This window comes from Astyanax mexicanus, chromosome 21 (genome assembly GCF_023375975.1).
Source record: "Astyanax mexicanus isolate ESR-SI-001 chromosome 21, AstMex3_surface, whole genome shotgun sequence".
In the NCBI taxonomy this organism is placed as follows: domain Eukaryota; kingdom Metazoa; phylum Chordata; class Actinopteri; order Characiformes; family Acestrorhamphidae; genus Astyanax; species Astyanax mexicanus.
Window position 1 is genome coordinate 27,003,631 of NC_064428.1, and position 20,524 is coordinate 27,024,154.

At 37.8% G+C, this 20,524-nt stretch overlaps 1 protein-coding gene across 4 annotated transcripts in view; it reads right to left on the minus strand.

Annotated features, from left to right (window-relative positions):
• pkn1a (protein kinase N1a) overlaps positions 1-20,524 on the minus strand; it is a 66,633-nt gene that overhangs the window by 20,657 nt on the left and 25,452 nt on the right. For 2 of the 4 annotated variants that reach the window (XM_015606852.3, XM_049469746.1), the window contains 2 exons: positions 2,862-3,162; positions 588-736 (listed from right to left, as the gene is read on the minus strand). In XM_015606852.3, the coding sequence (XP_015462338.3) occupies positions 588-736; positions 2,862-3,162 (450 nt within the window). Of the gene's footprint in view, positions 1-587; positions 737-2,861; positions 3,163-6,448; positions 6,657-13,940; positions 14,315-20,524 lie in introns of those variants that run through there. The other 2 variants (XM_007253116.4, XM_007253117.4) reach the window with 2 other exon arrangements.

The following is a 20,524-nucleotide window of genomic DNA, read 5'->3' on the forward strand; positions in this document are numbered from 1 at the left end:
AAGTATTTCCTTTTTTTGGTGACTTTTGACATAGTGAAAAAAAGTGTTTGTGTGATTGGCTTCAGTCAAAAATGACTGACATATCCTCTGTTCCTTGCTTGTGCCCACTGTTTTTTTGGTCTGCACTAGATCGAGACCTCTGGTATGTATTAACATCCAGCGCTTGTTAAACTTTAAAATACATTTTTTATTTACTTATAACAATGTTTTGGTTCCCTAGTTTCCCCATTATACGGGAACCATGGCAACACCCTTGCTCACTTCGAGGAAGCATCCTTACTAGTGTAGCTTAATGCCCCTTATAATCCGGTGCGCCTTATATTCTGTAAAATATGGTGTGGTCATATTAAAAGAAAGAAAAAAACTAACAGTAAAACAACTTAAAATTGTTTGTTGTCTGAGGGCAACACCATGCCATAGAGGGTTTCTATAGCTGAAAGGTGTTTATGAGAGGTGTTTATACCTCAAAACAGGTGGGAGTAGTTTTGGAGGCACATGTAGAACCAGCAGCTTAGTAGGCAGGTGGTTATTTTGTTTTGGATAATAAGCGTTATATATACTTATAGATGGACAATGTTTCATGTTACCTTTGTAGAGCCATTAGCGTAGATAGGGATCATGTTTTCAGCTCCCTGCTTGACTTTAAGCTCGATGTTGAGCTGTCTCTCCAGAGCAGCGATGCGGTCCTGATGAGCCGACACTCGGCTCTCCGCACCCGGAGACTGTGGAGCATCATCTGAGGGGCAAAGGTCAAAGTTAGGACCTCCTACTTTAAAGCAACAGACTGATAAACAAAACAATACAAAAAAAACGCACAATTTTCTTATGCTAGCTAATACAATAGCATTGACATCTAGGCTAATGAAAAATTTAGACTATATTTATCTAGCATATAAATAGCAAATAGCACATAAGTCTGTTTGAGATTATTCAAGGCAGTTTAACCCATGAAACCTGAGGTTTATTATTCAGTTATTATTGCTAATGAAAAATCAATTGTGGAGTATTTTGGTAGCTATTAGTTTAAGTATATCTCGTAAAGTCCCATAGGATTCTATTTTGGGACCTATGGAATTGACACTAATAAATGGCAATAATGTAATTTTGAAAGCGACAAAGTGTAGGCTTACATGCAAGGGGTTAAAACAAATGTATTCGATTTAACTTTGGCTTAAAAAGCTGATCTGAAGTCAGTATCTTGGATTACATTTATGAATGACCAAATCATGACTCAGGAAATCAGAAAATGCCCGTTCTGGGTTAGTTGCATAACACTCACTACAGTATGGGAACATGGAAACACAGAACTGAGTACAATTTCAGTCATCCATTATTAAAATCTGACCCAACAAACATAGGCGTTCTCCTCCCATTGAAATATTCATGTGTACCAGATGGGTATCCAGCTGTGAGCAAATCAACACTGATACATAACTGCTGAGACCACATGATCCTCCCAAATGGATGTTTAGTCTGAATCTGATGCTGCTATATTTAGCTCGTCTCACCACAGAAAACACCCACAGTCCTCTATAATAAATAAAACATAACCTACAAACACATAAAGCAAATCAGACGTAGCTAAATGTAACAAGTCACCCACATTACAAAAAAATTCATCATGAAAACACAAACAAACCAACATCAAAGCCCACAAACAAAACCACTGTTACACAAAATGTATTTCATGTACCCAGAGTGTAGTCTGCTGGGCACAAGTACAGTTTATGCTACATATTCACTAGGAAACCACTGAAAACATCATATACCCTTTTAAAATGCGGATAAATAAATTATTTGATGCATGTACCTACTATAAAAAAAATTAACACTACAGCTTTTGCGTGGTGCAACTGTCTAAGTGCTGCTGGCCCTGTCTTCAGGAGTTGCCACAGCCTTCTTTCATCTCAAAAACATAACTGGTTATGTTTTGATTAAGTGAGCTGGATAGCCGTGCCTCTCTAGGCAAACACAAGCAACTGTTAGTTAATGGAAAGAACTGGTAGTTAGTGTTCTCCTCCAAGTGTGTTGATCTTTCAGAGGACGATACTGCATTAGTGCTACTTTGTAAAGGCATGATTGCTCTTCATGTGACTCAAAAGGGAGCAAGAGCTCGTCTTATACTTTCAGAACATTTTAATAAAAAAAGTTGAAGTCTCAATCTAATTCAATCTAATTACTCACAGATATAAAATTCAAGTAATAATTGACTGCTTAACATTTAGTTTTTTTTGTTAATCATCTATTTTATGTCATTTTTAAGTAACAAGAAAAAAATGTAATTCACATTTGGGGGTGCCGAGTGGTCCAGTGGTCTAAAGCGCTGCCACTATGAGCAGGAGATCGCAGGTTTCAACCCCCGCTCATGCAGCTTTGGCATCAAGCTGCCGGCGCTCAGAGGAAGCAAAATTGGCCCTGCTCCCTCCGGGTGGGTAGATGGCGCTCTCTCCCAACATCACTCCTAGAGTGATATCCACAGCACATGGTGTCTGTGAGCTGATGCATCAGCAGCAGCTGGAAAAGAGGCGGTGGCTGACTTCACATGTATCGGAGGAAGCATGTGTTAGTCTTCACCCTCCTGATGTGTTGGGGCATTTATAGTGATAGAGGGAGTCCTAATGAGTGGGTTGGGTAATTGGCCATGTAAATTGGGAAGAAAAAATGTAATCTACATTTGAGCCACCGCTACAGGACATGCTTTTCTGGATAAGCTGAAACATACAGAGCAGTCACTGAAAGTGAAAGAAGCTAGATAGCTTTGGAGACTGCAAAATTTCCCCACTCTAAATACTTCACAATGATATTAATAATTATAATAATATGCTATTTGTTGTTAGTTATTTATGTGCTGACTGACTCACCACGCGCATCATCTGTTCCTTTGACAACAATGTGGGCGTCGAGTTCCTGTAGCTGGGCATGGAGTGAATCGAGGCGTCGGTTCGAGCTGCGCAGCTGGTTATCCACTTGCTGGGCATTGCGTTTGTCTGTGGTGGCACGTCGCAGGTTTTCAGCTCCCTCCTTAATCTTCAGCTCCTTGCGGATCTCGCGGCGGATTCGCTCGCGCTGCTCGTCCAGCCGCTGCTGAACACTTGAGTCCGAGAAGTCTGAGCTGTGGTCCAGACCCAGCTGCTCTAGAACAGACAACCCGCCGGGGTCACTCTGTGGACAAAAGTGGAGAAGGAGAGGTTATTAAAGCTTTCTGTGATGACAATGTGTGCAAAGACAGTGATTCGATAAGATTTGAGCAATGAGATATGAAGATCTGAACACTTTTGTTCACAAGTTTGGAATCACTTGTTTCATACAGTATATTAAAATGTTTTTTAAGGCCAACTTCCAACTTCAAAAAAAATTTTTGGCTGACTTTTATTAGGGTTTTTTTTAATATACTTTATTTATAAGTTATCACAGACAAACACAACACATACGCTAATAATACCAATATACAATCAGAAATATAAACTAGTACTAAAGCATCTAAACCAAAAAAAATAGACTTAGCATTAGAAATAAAATATATATAAAAAACACAAAAACCAAACAGCACATTTACATCACTGTTTATTATCAGTCAAATGAGTAATATTAGCCAATCATGCAGTCAAAATATTTTGAACTAAGAGGTTTTAAGCATTGTTTCAAGCATGGGGGGGGGGGCAACAAGAATTTAATAAATGCTAAATTATAAACTGTGATTTTCTGTTAACAGTATTTTTTATGAATGCACCAAATATTTTGTCTGAAATTGTTTGGCCAAAAATAGCAAACAATTAAAAATAAAAAGGTGCAGAACAATATCATCCATTGTTAAAACCTATTGAAAAACATGTTTTATACCATATTAGGTATTAAGCTTTCAGTCAAAATGTTTTATTTTGGTGAAACCCTTATATTTTATTTGTATTTTTATATTTAGAAACATTTTCAGCTTTGTTTATGGATATGTTTATTTATTTTATAAAATGTAAAATATACAAAGTAAGTAGATTAATAAATAATTATACTGATTCTAAGCTTTCAAACAACTGTGTGTGTAAAGCTCAAATATAGACTAAAGTAACATACATTATAAGTGATAAAAAATATATATAGAAATATATATAAAAAAAGTCTATTCCTGTATACTGAGTTGAAGCTAATCTACAGAAGATTCTAGAGGTAATCTGAAGGCAATCATTAAGCTATTTATAATTATTGGACAAAAAAAAAAACATTGGTAGCATAAACTGTATAAGCTGTATTAGCTGTATTAGCTAAATGGGTCAACCTGCTTTGACACAAGCTACAGCAATGAAAATGCATTATTCTTTGACACATCAATAAAGTAGAGAAAATATTGTGAAAATACTGAAATGAAAGAAAAACTGCAAGCGAAACGAACCGAAAGAAACTGAAGATCATTGGCTTTATCAAGGACAGAAATTATTTCCTTTTTCTCACAGGGCCATCCAGCCAGTTCATTTCCTAATAATTTACTATTCACACAATTCAATTCACAGGTCAAATGTTTCTCTTAACACCTAAACATGGCACCTTTTAAATAGCTTGAAATGGAACTGACTCATAATGAAAGTCTTAAAAAACAAGCTTTACTCAGCTAGCTGTGAAACCGGTAGAAAAAAATTCTGCTAGTACCTGAGAGTCATTTAAAATGCATGTAAGGCAGCTTCACAAGACTATGAACCTTACACACCAGTTTAACACGATCAAACTGAAAATAATTATCTCACAAAAAAGCCCTAAAGAGGACGGTGGACAGAATTGGTCATGTCTGAGGCTCTTCCTTAAAACCAAAACATAACTTGACTTGATAAATGATAAACTACAACAAGGGAAACAAAGGGTTAAAGCTCAGCAATATTAACAGCTAAAGGCTAGGAAGCTACATCATCTTAACTACAGACAGAAGTAAACACACAAACAAGAGGCTTTAAAAAGCACCTAATCAACAAGTCTTAAAGAGCGTCTTCGAAGAACTGAGAAGGTTAAATCCCTATGTTAAAAAAAAGCATGACCGCTTGATTTCTGATAAGACCGAAAGCTGAGTTTTAAAGGCACAGTCAATTCCAAACCTACATGACACATTTACTGCCTTAGGAGGCTGCTGCTTGTCAGAAATTTGTGCAAAAATACAAATTATTGTATTTTTACAGTTATACAAATCACCATGAATTATTGCATAGTAAACATGAGCTATTATTAACAATTCAAGATAATTTGAAGTAAAATTCTAGCTTTAGGAACTTGTATTAAATACTTAGCGTCACACAGGATAACAGATACTCCAGATAATATCTGAGGTAAAATTTTCTACAAATGACACACTAATGGGTTCTATGTAGTTGTGTAGTACACAAGAGTCATATTAAACCATTTAGGAACAGCTGAAGTAAAATGACAACAGATTAAAGTTAGATGAAATACTTTACTACTTACTATAATGGTGTAATTCTACACAAGAAAACACATTCAGGAATGTATCTGAGGTAAAATATGGTACAAACGTAATGCTAATGGGTTCTATGTAGTTGTGTAGTAAAGAACAGTCATAAAAGTCTTCTGTTAAAATCATACACTCTAAATCACATTTAGGATTATATCTGAGGTAAAATAGCACAAATGTTATGATGAAGTAGCGCATTTAGATTGTAAACAAAGCTTTGGAAAGTAAAATTCATAGAAAGTAAGATTCATTAGATAGTTGGACTAAATAAATTACTACTTATTGTAAAATTATAACTGTACACAATAAAACACATTTAGGATAATATCTGAGGTGAAATATTCTACAAATGACATGCTAATGGATTCTATGTAGTTGTGAAGTACAAAGGAGTCATATTAAATCATCCAGGATCAGCTGAGGTAAAATCCTAACACTAAATAGTTAGATTAAATACTTCACTTCCTACTATGACGCTGTAACTCTACACAATAAAACACATTTAAGATAATATATGAGGTGCTGTGGTACAAACATAATGCTAATGGGTGCTATAAAGTTAGTTTTGTAGTAAATAAGTCGTAAAAAAGCATTTAGATGTCAAATATAGTACAAACATAATGCTAATGGGTTCTATGTAGTTCTATGTAGTAACAAGAGCCATAATACACCATCATGTCTTATTTGTCTATAAGTCTAAGATTGAAAATTTATATTAAATACTTTACATTACAGCCGTACACTATAAAATATACAGTATTCAGAAAGAAATCAGTAGTAAAATAAAGTACAGATGTAATGGCAATGGGTTCTATGTAGTTGTGCAGTAAACAAGAGCCACAATACACCATTAAAACATTAGAAAATCGTATTTGATAATTAACATTAAAATCATGCACTCTAAAATACACCCTGGATTATATCTGAGGTAAAAATTGAAGGTTGAACACACGGCTAAATGTAATATGTTCACAGAAAGCGACGTGAACGAAGGCACTCCACCTGCGTGTCCAGGTAATCCCAGCGATCCCAATGGTCCCATTCCCCCGACCAGCACATGCTGTGTACTCCAGCCCTACTCACTAACCACTAACCACCAGATCCGAGGCATAGAGAGAAAGAGAGGCAGCACGAAAGAGAGAGGGAGAAAGAAAGAGAAAGAGACAGAGACAGACAGACAGAGACAGAGAGAGAGACAGAAAGGAAGGGAAAACCATGGTCGGGGTCGCCCTCACTGGGCAGGATATCCGGCTGAGCCTCAGCACGGTCACTTCCTGTTTCCTGTCAAGTTCGGCTCAACTGGTCGACACCAGCGGTTTGGTGTTTTGGTGGTGATTCTGTTTAGCACTGACAAAAAGTGAAGCACTGAACAGACATGATTCAGATGACTCAGGATTTAAACACAGGTTTGTCATTTTGGCAAAAACTGTGGTGATGACTTATTCTGTATTAATGCACAGAATTATATTGTGTCAATGTACAAAAATATGTTACTAGTGTAAAGAAATTTACTGTATTCATAAACAAATACATATGGAATTATGTCTCACATTTACTTTTGTGTTCAGACATATACAGGCTAAGTGCACAAGAAGATACTGTAGACTCTGACACGGCATCGAGTTTCTCGCATACACTGTTTTCACAACCTTGCACGCACAAATGTGAATGTTCACGTTCACTCCCTTTCCTCCATAAGCACTGATCAAACACACAGTTTAGTAGGAGAGAGATGGAGGATGGGAGTGGAACCTCATAAACGGACAAGAGAGCCACAGACAGCAAAAGTGCAACACTGAGCGAGAGAGCAAATGACAGAGAAAAACTAGGAAAGAGAATGAGAGTTTGAATGAGAGAGTAAAAGGGAAAATATTTGAAATTTGGGAAGAATAAAAAAGCTGACTAATGAGACAAAGAGTAATAAAGTATTATTGACAAAGAAAGAGAGTGAGTTTAAGAGAGATAGTTAGAAAGAGAGATTGAGTTAAACAGTTAAAAAGATAGTTGAAGTTAGAAAGAGATCATTTGAGTTAGATAGATAGAAAAAGCGATAGAGAAATAGAGAGAGAGTTTTAGTTAGAGAGAGAGAGAAAAGGTAAATAAGTTAGAGGGAGGTAGAGAGAGAGTGAGTTTTAGTCAGGGAGAAAGAGAGACACTGACTTCATCAGCTCGTATTACAGGATGTGAACACAAGTGCAGAAGGGGCTCTTCCTGCAACTGCTTTCAGTACAGATTCCTTGAATGCAGCTTCAAAACACACACACACACACACACACACACACAAAGTGTGTATCCTGCAATGCTGTTCTATCTCATTGTATTGTGTGTGTAGAAGAATAAACAAAACTGGCCTGACTTCAATACCATTCATCATAACAGATACAGATCATAGATACTGGGGTTAATGAGGTATTATGTATAATAAACTGCCTATAGGAAACTGACCACTCTGACCCTTTAGTATAGCATAGCTCACATACAACTGCAACAAACATCCAGCTTATAACCTGCTGCTTCTGACTTAAAGTGACTTAAATTATACTGTGAATGTGACTTACTAGTGTGGAATAAAAATAACTTATCGGCCAGCATAAATGTTGTGCAAGAGTCCGGTCCCCCTTTGCGTGCAAGCATGCTGTGCAGCAGTACAGGCTCAACAGATTGCACTTGCAATTCCTGTTGTTTCTGCTTATGAATAATTATTTAGACATAGTTTTCCTTCACAACAAACAACAGAACACCACTCAAGGGGAGTCAGATCCTGGAGGGGAGTCAAGATTTGGCACAACAACCACCAGAAGAGGAGACGTTTCTAAATGAATCAATTTAAGCACTTGACAAATTAAATCTCTGGCTTACTGATCACAGGGTTGTAGGTTCAATACCCACTCTTGCTAAGCTGCCACAATACTGGGCCCTTAAGCAAGACCTTCAATATTTATGCAAGCTAGTTTATGCAAAGAAAACTATTTGGTTGTGCTATACAAGTAAAATGACAACAAAGCTGTACAATAAGCCCATCTCTGCTTGTTTTAATCAGCTCAGGGCAAAATATTAGAAATAAAAGATAATGCTAACATCTAGAATAATTAAAAATTCTAAGAGAAGAGACAATAAGTCAACCCATCCATGACTAATTTTCCACAGCCGTTTTGGCTGCAGGCACCAGGACCATGAGAACACTGCTGAAAGCACTGGGTGTGGAACTCCATGCTTAGCTCTTGTGTCCTCAATTCAACATGACAAAGCTTACTATCGCTCACAGTCTGTGGTTTACAGAGCTGCCTGTGAGGAGAGAAGAGGTCATAGCCTTTGGGAAAGTGAAGATTGCCACATTGATAAGGATAAAATTAATAACATAGGGTAGCTATTTTGAAGAAACTAGTAGTACTTTTTGTTAAGTACATAACTCCACATGTTCTCAATCATAGTTTTGATGCCTTTAGTGAGAACCTACAATGTTAATAGCCATGAAAATAAAGAAAACACACTGAAAAAGAGATGGTATGTCCAAACTTATGGCCTGTACTGTATATATAGTTTTGCTGAGTTCTCGTGACAAAACGTATTTCTGGCGAGCAGCTAGGTGATTCAGCGATTTCCAAAAATTGTGTAATTTGTGACCCTGTGTTGCTGATCAGTCATGCAGTGTAAAAGTCTCAACAACTGAAGGACTCTCGATTACAGCACAACCAGTCACGAAGTGTAAAGAACACAACGACTGACGACTCAAAAAAAGTTGTGTATTGTGAACCTGGCAAGAAAATGAACCGCTGCCACAACCAGAGTCCATGACAGTCTGGCATGACAAACTACAAAGTTTTTTTCCTGTTGGTTGATTCCTTTTGGGTGCGACCCATTCACATTCACTGGATTGGTATCAAGGGAACCAAACTTTTAACGAAAGATTTTAAAGGGCAGCGGTTCATGGCCTTAAGCTGAAGAGATGCTGGGTTATGCAACAACACAATGACCTAAACCACACAGAGAGAGCTGTGCATGCATTTGCAAGATATGCCTAAAATACCACAGAAAAATAATTTTGAATTTAGGCCATGTTGCCAAATCATAAAGTGCAAGGTTTTACCATAAACCACAATATTGTTTGCTTTTCACTTAGGCCACAGTCAAGACTTGCAAATCCTGTTTCTATTGGCTATGGTGTGTAACATCCTGTTAACTAATGGGCAAATAGTTGTAACGTCTGAAGACTTACACACACACAGCACTACATTAAACATTGTGTGTGTCTGAGCACACAGAGAGTGTGTGAGACAGTGTGAGCGCGAGAGACAAACTAACGAACCAACAGTCAATGCTATTATTAGCTAAGTATTAAGCCCCCAGGGGAGAGAACACAAAGCTGGATTGGGGAGTTTGTGAGCTCAGTTCGGCCTCAATTTAAGGTGGCGCCGAGCCAAGTCAAATCCCTCTGGGTTCAATTTAAGGCAACCTTAATTTAAGCAGCAATAAATGCACTCAAAGGCCAACAATTAATGCTGAAATTAAACAGCAGCACAAGCTCAGTATCCAAACTAATCATGGAGTGTTACCAAATGGAACAGCTTGGAAGCACCCACACTGTATTATCTTAAGAGTGAGGTTAAACACTGATCTACACGTTGATGAAGTTATATCAACTTCTTTTGTCTTGTTGGATACACTATGTTTTTTACAGAGTGCATACAGATGAGCATTTGAAGGTTGTACATCATGATTAAGCTATTTTAACACTTAAAATACACAGCTAGCACTAAATACTATGGGGTACTACAGATTCTCTGTTTTGTTTTAGCAGGATGCTCATAACTATCAACACTGATATTATTCTGATAGATGTGGAGATTCGAATAACAAAAAGGTGCATCACTTGTTGTAAAACAAGCTCAATGCATGATGATGGCAGTCCACACATACACATACACAAACACAATCCCTCCACACTGAAACGATAGATGTACAAGCATCCAACAGTAACTATATGCTAAGTGTTTGAGGTAGAGGTGTGTATGCATGCGTGCAAAGTGTGTTGCCAGGCTTCACGACTACTCGTCCATTAGTTTACAGGATGTGCACATCTCTGCAAACAAAATGCACACCTCAAAAACAAAAGTGTGCCAAAGTGTGACAAGACCATATGCCATTACAGCAGCTGTAGCCTGACCAAAATACATGACTCACTTACAGTAAGGGAGGATAAGAGGGCAGGCCTGACTCATGATGAAAGAGAAGAAGCAAGACAGATCGTGAGATACAGCTGCTCCATTACCACACACATTTTTTACTTACTGTTCTAATACTGAGATGGGTTGGGATGCTAACCAGTGACCACATTACACTATTATTACTGTCCCCTCACAATAATACAAGGTACTAGTTGCACAAAAAAATAATCATGATTATAATTAATCATAATTCATTATTTTTTTTGTTGATTAAATCACTAATATAATTTAATTTTGTCAATGTAATGCTAATATAAAAAAAAACATAAAACTGAAATGCATAAAGCAATATGTGTATTCTTGTACAATGTTAATTATATATTCTTATAACCTCTGTGCTGCTTAATACAAAAGAAAAATTCACAGTATTTTTATTTTCCTTGGCAAATCTACCAGAGAAACACTATTTAAACAAAATTTTAATATATATTAATTTGGTTAATTCAAATTGCAGTTATAATGCGATTTTTAAAATTAAGTAATCGTGATTTTACACACAGACATTTTATCTTTTTAATCTAGAATATCCAAAAACGCTAGTCATTTCTCAAGTGTTTATCCGTCTTACCTTGGTTACCGGCACCTCCCACAGAAGAACACGCGCATATTTTCTAAACATTCCGCTCAGTCTGAAGACTGAACTCACACCCAAAATAGTGGGATACAGCTTATATTTAGCTAGAAATAAATTCTACAGTTTCAAAAATTTGCAGTGCCGGCACTTTCAAGTGAGAATGACATTAAATGTGAAAAACAATAATAATCTCTCCTTTAAGGTTTATTTTGTGTCTTGTTTAGGGCAATATTTCTCAATTTTCAGTCACAAACCCGCTTTCTGAAGTATAATCCAGTGTCCGTCAGTGTGCGAGTTTCTCCGTGTGCACAAGGTCAGCACGTGATATGAACGCATGTGTTTGAAAACAATGTTTTGAATTTTTTTTATTTATTTTTTTTACAGGTACAACTAGTTTTTAACCATTTCTTTGTCATCTGTAGTTAAATTTTTAATAGGGGACAAAATCTATTATAATCGACAATGTGATTTTTTGTGATGAAATCTACGATTTTTTTTGGCCATAAACACCCAGCACTATTTTATTCCATGAATCGATTTTTTAACTACAAAACTGGATACACAGAGTGATGTATTAATGGGGACATACATCTATTCACCCAAATTAGAAAAGGTCTATGTTCTATACGAAATATGTTCATGAATTTCTTTGCGCAAAAACACTCTGACATAAAGAGATCTCACCAGCTCTATACTTGCCAGTTTTAGTCCCTTTCAGAATGAGCTGTTTAAGGGCTCAGTCACTTTTATGCAAGCACTACTTCAAAATGCAGTTAGAATAGTAGTTATTTAATGTATAACCTTAAAATATACTTACATTAATTGTAAATGTGTATGCTAATACACACTGACATGCCAAAAGTCATGAGATGGCAGTATGTAAATTGATCACTGGGGCTACCTGAGGGGGCAGCTTTGGAACGCATTACACCTGTATACGTTGTGAGGTGCTATCTTGTGAGTGAGGCTGAGCAGGACTTGATAGTGGGTATCACATAAATGGGACGTTTCTCGATCCACGTTGTTACTGTGTACTCTTAATATGTTGCACAAGGCATCATCACGCACAGCAGAGCACAGCAGACAGCGCAATGAATGGTAATAGTTAATAGTGAGGTTGGTGTCTGGTTATTACTGAGAGTATTCAGCGCACGAGAATGAACACATGTTACGAATACATACATAGCAAGCCAGTGCAGTGTTCTTAACCATTCACTGTATATGATAGCAATTTCTGGATCCAGGATGGAATCTACAGCAGGATAATAATCCAAATCCAAAATCAACAACAGTTGTCTGTTTAGTTATTTTATTAAAAGTTTAATTTAGCTAAAACTTGCCCCTATTTTATACTGTTATGGACACTATCTAGGATTTTTTTTTTAGTTCCTAACTTCATGGGCAGTGAAACTGCTCGGACTGACCAACCCAACATACACTTCTGATAGAGAGAGCATGTAAGAGAGTAAATGAGAGAGCGCAAGTGAGTGAGCGAGAGAGAAAGAGAGGCTGTCAAATAGGGAAAGATAAACTCTGCCCCATTTCCTGTCAGCAAAGCACATGCCTATGAGCAGTCTATAGCAAAACACACACACAGACACACATTGCTCTTCTGGATATTATGCAACACACACACACACACACACACACATACACTACCAAACAAAATCACTTGGTCATTGTCCACAAAGAATGTTTGTGTAAATGTGTAACAACAACAATAACTGCTACACCATTAGAGGTCCACCTCCACCGGCTAACAGCAGTTTGGGAAACAACCAGTGTTGTACACGGCTGCAGGCCAGGTTTGGATTGGTCAGCCTGGAGTTCATATACTTGTTGAACATGTAAGACTTATGCATCTAATGGAGAAAAGCGATATAAGACTTTTAACACCAATAACCCCTCTCAAGAGCGTTTCTAAGCCCATACAGTGAGTAACTATTATCACTGCAACACAGGCCTCAAATAGTATCAGTATCATGTGTGATGTTTTTACTGGTGCAAGACAAAGTAGTGACAGGGACAGAAAAAAAAGAAAAGATAGAGAAAGAGACAGAACAAGAGAGAGAGAGAGAGAGGAAAGGATGATCACACCACAATGCTGGTGAAAGTGAACAGAGAGAGAGACTAAGTAGGAGAAGAGATCAAGGTAACAACAAACCTGAAGGAGATGAAGCAATTAAATGGCCTTATATCTGTCTGAGCCCTTAATCCAGACTGACAAAGTGAGAATTCATCTCTATCCAACATGTTTTGGGGTTTCTTGTGATTAAATATTCTTACACACTAACATGTCTAGGACAGAAAAGCAGTTCTTTTTTTAGATTTTAACAATTGAAAACTGTAGTAAAAGTATATTAATTACTGCCCTCAGAACAATGCAATAGTATTTAGGCTACATAAATACTATTTATTATTGACTATTACACTAGAACTGATGTTTATGTACCTCTGCCCTCAGAACAATGTACACTGACACTCCCAGTGCAAACCATATTTTTTTTTTATTTTCTAACTTTCTGCAATTACAAGTAGCCTGAAATATATATTTTAACCTACAAGTGAGTGCAAACTTCACAAAATATCATTTACAATTAATTCAAGCTTATAAACTAATCATCATACTAATCATATGCACTGTATTTTTTTACATTGTTATTGCTAATTCATAACCAGCGTTATATAAGCCTACCCCAGGTGTAGTGTTGCCTGGTTCTGGTTGGCCCAAGATGTCCGTGGGGCATCTCTCTGTAGGGGTGTCTCCGATGCCCTCCTCTGTGGCCATGATGGTGTCGTCCACCCTCCCTCAAAACCCTGCTCTGTCAAAAATGTCTTTCTTGTGCCAATATAGTCCTCGAATTCCAAAATCACAAAACGTTCGCCCAGCTCACGGAAAGAAATAAAAAAAAAAGCACAGAAGTGAAAGTATTGCGGTATTGCCAAAAGTCCAAAAGGTGATAAACTACAGTGTGTTTTGATTGGGGAGCAAGACAAAGCCCAAAAGATAGAAGAAGGTTACCACAGCTCCACCCTCTCGACTTCCTGAACACAGAGAGTCAGCAACACACACACGCGCCATGTGTCGCAAGACTGCTGCTGTTGCACGGGTCTGAGGCAGCGAGCTCCGCCGAGCTACAGTTACAGATAGTGGAGTCTGAGATAAACACAACACAACAGTGCAAGCGTGTCAGATTAAAAGGCGCTAATCCAGGATTATCGGCTCGTTATCCTGTTTGCTGGTTTCATTGAAAGGCAGAAGCTTATTGTAGATCGTCACTCTTTTGGCAAGAAGGTGGTTTAAGGTCTCCAAAAGAATGGAAATCAGTTAATAGTACTTGTCTACACTCTTAAACACAAAAGGTGCTACAAAAAGCTTCTTGGGAATACACCAGAAAAGGAGCACTCTGGAACTTTTGGAAGGTCTAACGAACCAGCCATGGAGTGACTCAAATTCGCAATGGGTCGCCATCTGTAATAAATGCCGCTTTTCGCCATCTTGGTGGAGATGACAAAAACAAGTTTAACAGTTGTCACACGTCACATGTCCGGAAGGCCTGGTATCATGGTGTAGGGATTAATTTTTAGCCTTTAGGCACTTTAATTGCCCAACATCATGTAAAAGAAGTCCTGAAACTAGTGGCTCTACCTTTTCTGACCACCTGCACAGGTGCGCTATTGAAACAGGACAATGCTTGTTCACATAAAACCTGCAAAATCTGCAGAAACATCTAAAATATTCAAGATGAATGAGCTTGGATATCACAGAACATAAATTATAGAAACTCTACAACTCCATGCAGAGACATGGCATGTTGCCTTACACATGCAATACACACTACTTCTGTAAACGTAGCTCAACAAATATGACCATGAATTGACCATAATAATATAAATTCTATTCCATTATTGTTCTTGGTAACTTTTATATTCCTTCTGATTAGCAATTAGTTTCTGGGTAAAACAATTTTCCAACTACTCATTTGAGGATGAAGAATTTGGTAAAATCGAAGAAACTCTTAATCATGTGGATGATCACAAGACATTAAAACCAAGTTAAACTGCTTGAATTTTTGCACCAGGAGTGGCATACAGTTATCCAAAAGCAGTGTGTAAGACTGGTGGAGGAGAACATGCCAAGATGCATGAAAACTGAGATTAAAAAACAGGGTTATTCCACCAAATATTGATTTCTGAACTCTTAAAACTTTATGAATATGAACTTGTTTTCTTTGCATTATTTAAGGTCTGAAAGCTCTGCATCTTTTTTGTTATTTCAGCCATTTCTCATTTTCTGCACATAAATGCTCTAAATGACGATATTGTTATTTGGAATTTGGGAGAAATGTTATCTGTAGTTTATAGAATAAAACAACAAAGTTCATTTTTCTCAAACAAATACCTATAAATAGCAAAATCAGAGAAACTGATTCAGAAACTGAAGTGGTCTCTTTTTTATTTGTTTACAGAGCTGTATATTAGTTTAGCAAGTTGTTTTTCATGCCTCCTAAATGCAGCAGCCAATTCTTGGTACTTTACTTATTGTTCAACTTCAGAAATAAGCTGATCTCAAATTCCTGATACTCTGATACTTTGAAGCACTGCCCTTCCAGGCTGGAGCTGATTACAGTGCGAATACAGCTCTGATGCTGTCCAGAGTCTTCACCAGCCGACCAGTTTAGTCCTAGCTATCTGAATCTCTGGTCACTTTGTTAATTTTAGATTGCACCAAGTGTTCTGGAATTTAGCTCTTGGTGTGCAAAGTTTGCTGAAGTTAGGAAGGATAATGTAGCGAACAAGTAAGTAACAATTACACTCGAGACACAGTACTGTTGACATCTCCATACTAGCAGGTTCTCCATACTTTCATCATACTTGACTATTTTTATAAATAACAGAATGTCACAAGGAGCAGTAGCACGCCTCTCAAAGAGCACTGCTGACGTAGTTGACCTGCTGACTGTTTTATGCCGGATCTGTCGTAAGTCCAGACGGCACATACACATGGGGATCAACATCTGGCAGAACCCCAGATGATGTACAGCTGCCTTATAAAGCACACAGGAAAGTGTTTCCACTGCAGCACTGTAAAATGTCTAAGGCATCAGAGAACTGCTGTCTTTGAAGGCAGGCAGCACATGCAAGCAAGACTTTGCTATTAAACACTTAAAATTGTTTACATCCCAGCAGACAAACCAATAAAGCACAATGCATCTACCTCAGCAGTGCTAGTTTAATCATGAATGTACCCCAGTAGTGCTATTCTATTAAAAAAATTACCTCAGCAATGCTAGTTTAATCATGGATTTACCTCAGTAGTGACATTCTAGTCATACATTTACCTCATTAGTGCTATTTTAAATCATACATTTACCTTATTAGTGTTATTCTAATCATGAATATACCTCATTAGTGCTATTTTAAATCATACATTTACCTTATTAGTGTTATTCTAATCATGAATATACCTCAGTAGTGCCATTCTAGTCATACATTAACCTCAGTAGTGCCATTCTAGTCATACATTTACCTCAGTAGTGCCATTCTAGTCATACATTTACCTCAGTAGTTCCATTCTAGTCATACATTTACCTCAGTAGTGCTATTCTAGTCATACATTTACCTCAGTAGTGCCATTCTAGTCATACATTTACCTCAGCAGTGCCATTCTAATCATAAATATACCTCCGTAGGGATATTCTACTCAGCATTGCTATTAGTTGTAAATTTACCTCAGCAGTGCTATTTTAGTCATACAGTTACCTTAGCATTGCTAGTTTAATCATGAATTTACCCCAGTAGTGCTATTCTAATCAAAAATTTACCACACTAGTGCTATTCTAATCATTATTATATACCTCAGTAGTGCCATTCTAGTCATACATTTACCTCAGTAGTGCCATTCGAGTCATACATTTACCTCAGCAGTGCCATTCTAATCATAAATTTATCTCCGTAGGGATATTCTACTCAGCCTTGCTATTAGTTGTAAATTTACCTAAGCAATGCTATTTTAGTCATACAGTTACCTTAGCATTGCGCCACAAGCTAGATAAGTTTTACACAAAGAAATAAAAACAAAGAAAGGCCAGTCTTTTGATAAACAAATGAACAAATGTTATTCTAGCCCTGCACAGCCTGTATTGTCTTTAGCTGAAAACCAGTAAACTGATACCAGACCTGATAAGAGACGCTAAATGAAGGATATCCAGTGTTGGCACATTTTTAATATATAAAAGTAAAAAAATAGTCTACTATTTGATGGACGCTAAGGTTTTGAAACTTTCAAATTTTCTCAAAGTAATATTTAAACTCTCTCCAACACATTTTTAACCTAAACACACTAGACCAAATCTAAACTCTTAACTGTTGCATTTCCCTGATTATACACAAGAGGGCTCCTCCAGTGTGAACCTTCCTGTGGCTCCTTGAGCAATTCTTGTCAGTTTAATGCTCCACTTTCTATCAGCAGCACCTTATCGCAATGCAGCTGTCGCCGTTTAGCAGCCAGAGAGGACACAGAGCAGAAAGCAGTAAGGGGAATAAGAGGATGAGTGGATGTGAGGAGACGGGTGGAGGAGAAAGGAGGGGCACTCAGGCCGACGGCAGCTAACAAAAAAGGGCACAGAGGAAAGAAAAATGCTAGAGAAAATGGAAGAGGAAAAGAAGGCAGGAAGATGAAACTGAAAGCTGCAACTTAAAGTAGAATACTGAATATACATAATTATGCTTATTATTTTCCAATAACATGATTGACATATTAAAATGCAACTGTTTCCCAACATGTACAAAAGTATGTAGACAGTAGTGAGGGTGAGAAAACTCTTATCATTATGCCTCAGAAGCCTCAGAAAACCAAATCATTGTGAAATGTAATTAATGCGGTGTAACGTGGACACACCTAACACTCAGTTAAATCCATTAGAATACTTACATTTAATTCTCATCTCCAAATAAGAGCTAGAGCTGCCCTAGCCATTTGTAAGTGTTGTTATTGTGATATTATAAAGGAGTTTCAGTTAAGTATTTCTCCAGCAACAAGGCTGGAGAAGCATTAGCATTAGCCGCTAACTGCGGTGCTAGCTGACTGGAACACTCAATTTTCCTCAGTGTAGCACTGTCAGGCAGCATTTAGCAGTTTTTAGCTTAGCTTTAAAGGTCTCGCCAACCAGCTGAGCTAGAAAAATAAACTAGCGATGCCCCTGTTCCTTACTAGTGTTGCAGCTTATAATAAATTGTGCTTTGTGTATGAAAATAGACCAGAAAACAGACTTTTATTGATAATGTACCTTGTAATCTGGCGAGCCTAATAGTGCGAAAAATACGGTAGTAAAAAGTACTGAAACTTACAGTGGAGCATTGTTTGATAAACTGTGGTAACAGAACTGTATCTGGGTGGGGGTCTTTAATGGGAGTTTAAAACACTCTTTGCCTCCACTCACCCTTAAACTGACTTGAACACACAAATCAGCCACATTAAGCATGTCTGCAGACCGTGGCTGAAAGCCCTGCCTTTAATGAAGATTTAATGGCACAATGATGTGGCTGACTATAAATAGCGTGGGTGTGTGTGTGTGTGTGTGTGTGTGTGTGTCTGGGAGGGAGTGCACCTCCTCTTGAGTCACACTAAAAACCCCCAGACAAAGCTACAAATACCATAAACACACATGCATTTCACACACTTGATTGCATGCACTACAATACATTGGTGCACTGGGAAGAGTCCTGATATTTTTTATGAACGTTTAAGAGGCATGGGTATTCCGAAGTGGGTACAAAAGAAAACTGTATAAACTACTGTTTACAGATATACATTCATTGACAAAAAAATAAATGCACCTCGCATTGCAGCAAATTTCCTCCTTCACGGTCATATAAAAATCTCTCTAAGCCTACTTTTGGATAGTGTACCTCTTGGTGAGAGACTGTTGACAGCTGGATATGCCACTACGGCACACAAAACCCCTATCTGGACGAGATTAGTTTCTTAGGGGTTCCTGGGTTAGTTTTCTTTTTTATGGAGGGTCCTCTGTGATTTTATTCCCGTCCGGAACGACCATGTATGTGTTTATTCTAGATGTCCTATGAGAAAATTACAGGCTAAATTACCCTACTTTTTATGAGTTTTATCAACTCACATTTATTAAAATAGCTATTTGTCCACTGCTACACACCGTAATTACAGTTTGGGAGATTTACGTAAACACAGCAGCGAGTGGAAATGGAGGAGCTACTGAACGCAATGTCATGTGACCGAGAAAGCCAAAAACACTCACTGGTCCTCCTGTTTTTTTAATTACAGTCTAAATGCAAGTGTTTTATCACTGAGTAGAAGTGTGGAATGTTTTTTACAGACGTTCCCCTGAGAAACTAATCCCGCCCAGATAGGGCTAAAGACAATGTGCCCAGTAACAGCCATTGAGACATGATGCATCACTGGACTGAAAGAAGCAGGATTGACATTCCGAAAAACTTTCTGCCATCTAGGCTGTCCATCAGCCAGCAATGCTCACCTTAGTTTGCAGTGGTGTTATCAACAAAGAAGCATGGACTTTAGAAGTGGGTTTAACAGTGAAACCTGCTATTACTGTTGAGCAACACACTTGAGCCCCAGCTGTTAGTGTGACAGTTGGTCTTCCTGATTGTCAGCGATATGTGGAGGTCATCCTGTAGCCAAGTCTTGCATCTTATGGCATTGCCTCCAACTGGCATTTTTCAGCAGGATAATCCTCGCCCACAGACAGCATGGGTTTCCCAAAAATGTCTCAAACATACTGCAAAATTCTTTGGCCTGCACGGTTGCCCAATCTATCACTAATAAATCTTTAATGGGACCAGATAGGATGTAAGCTTCAAAAACCAATGAGTGTGCAGGATTAATGTCCAGCAAAAAAAAACTTGTATCTACAAAAGCACAACTGTACAAGAGAACGAGAAACCTCTCAACTTTTAAATAGGTGTCAATGTAAAAATAAAGTGTATTATATGAAATTGTGGAGCATTTCTATTGGTGGATTCATCCTACATGTAAAAACAATGTAAAGAACAGCTACGTTAAGTACTGACAAGTGTCAGTTATAGATAGAAACAGATTTAGCAGATGTACTGAGGTTTTGGCACAAGTGGAGTCACTGGACGGTCATCTCAACCACCGGGTTGATAATGTCAAAACCAGAAGACACAAGACTTCTGCATTCATGCAGCCGTTCTTTAACTCCTCCCCTTCTCTCTCAGACACACACAGGGAGCTCTATTCAGCTGCTGTAACTCGTGAGAAAG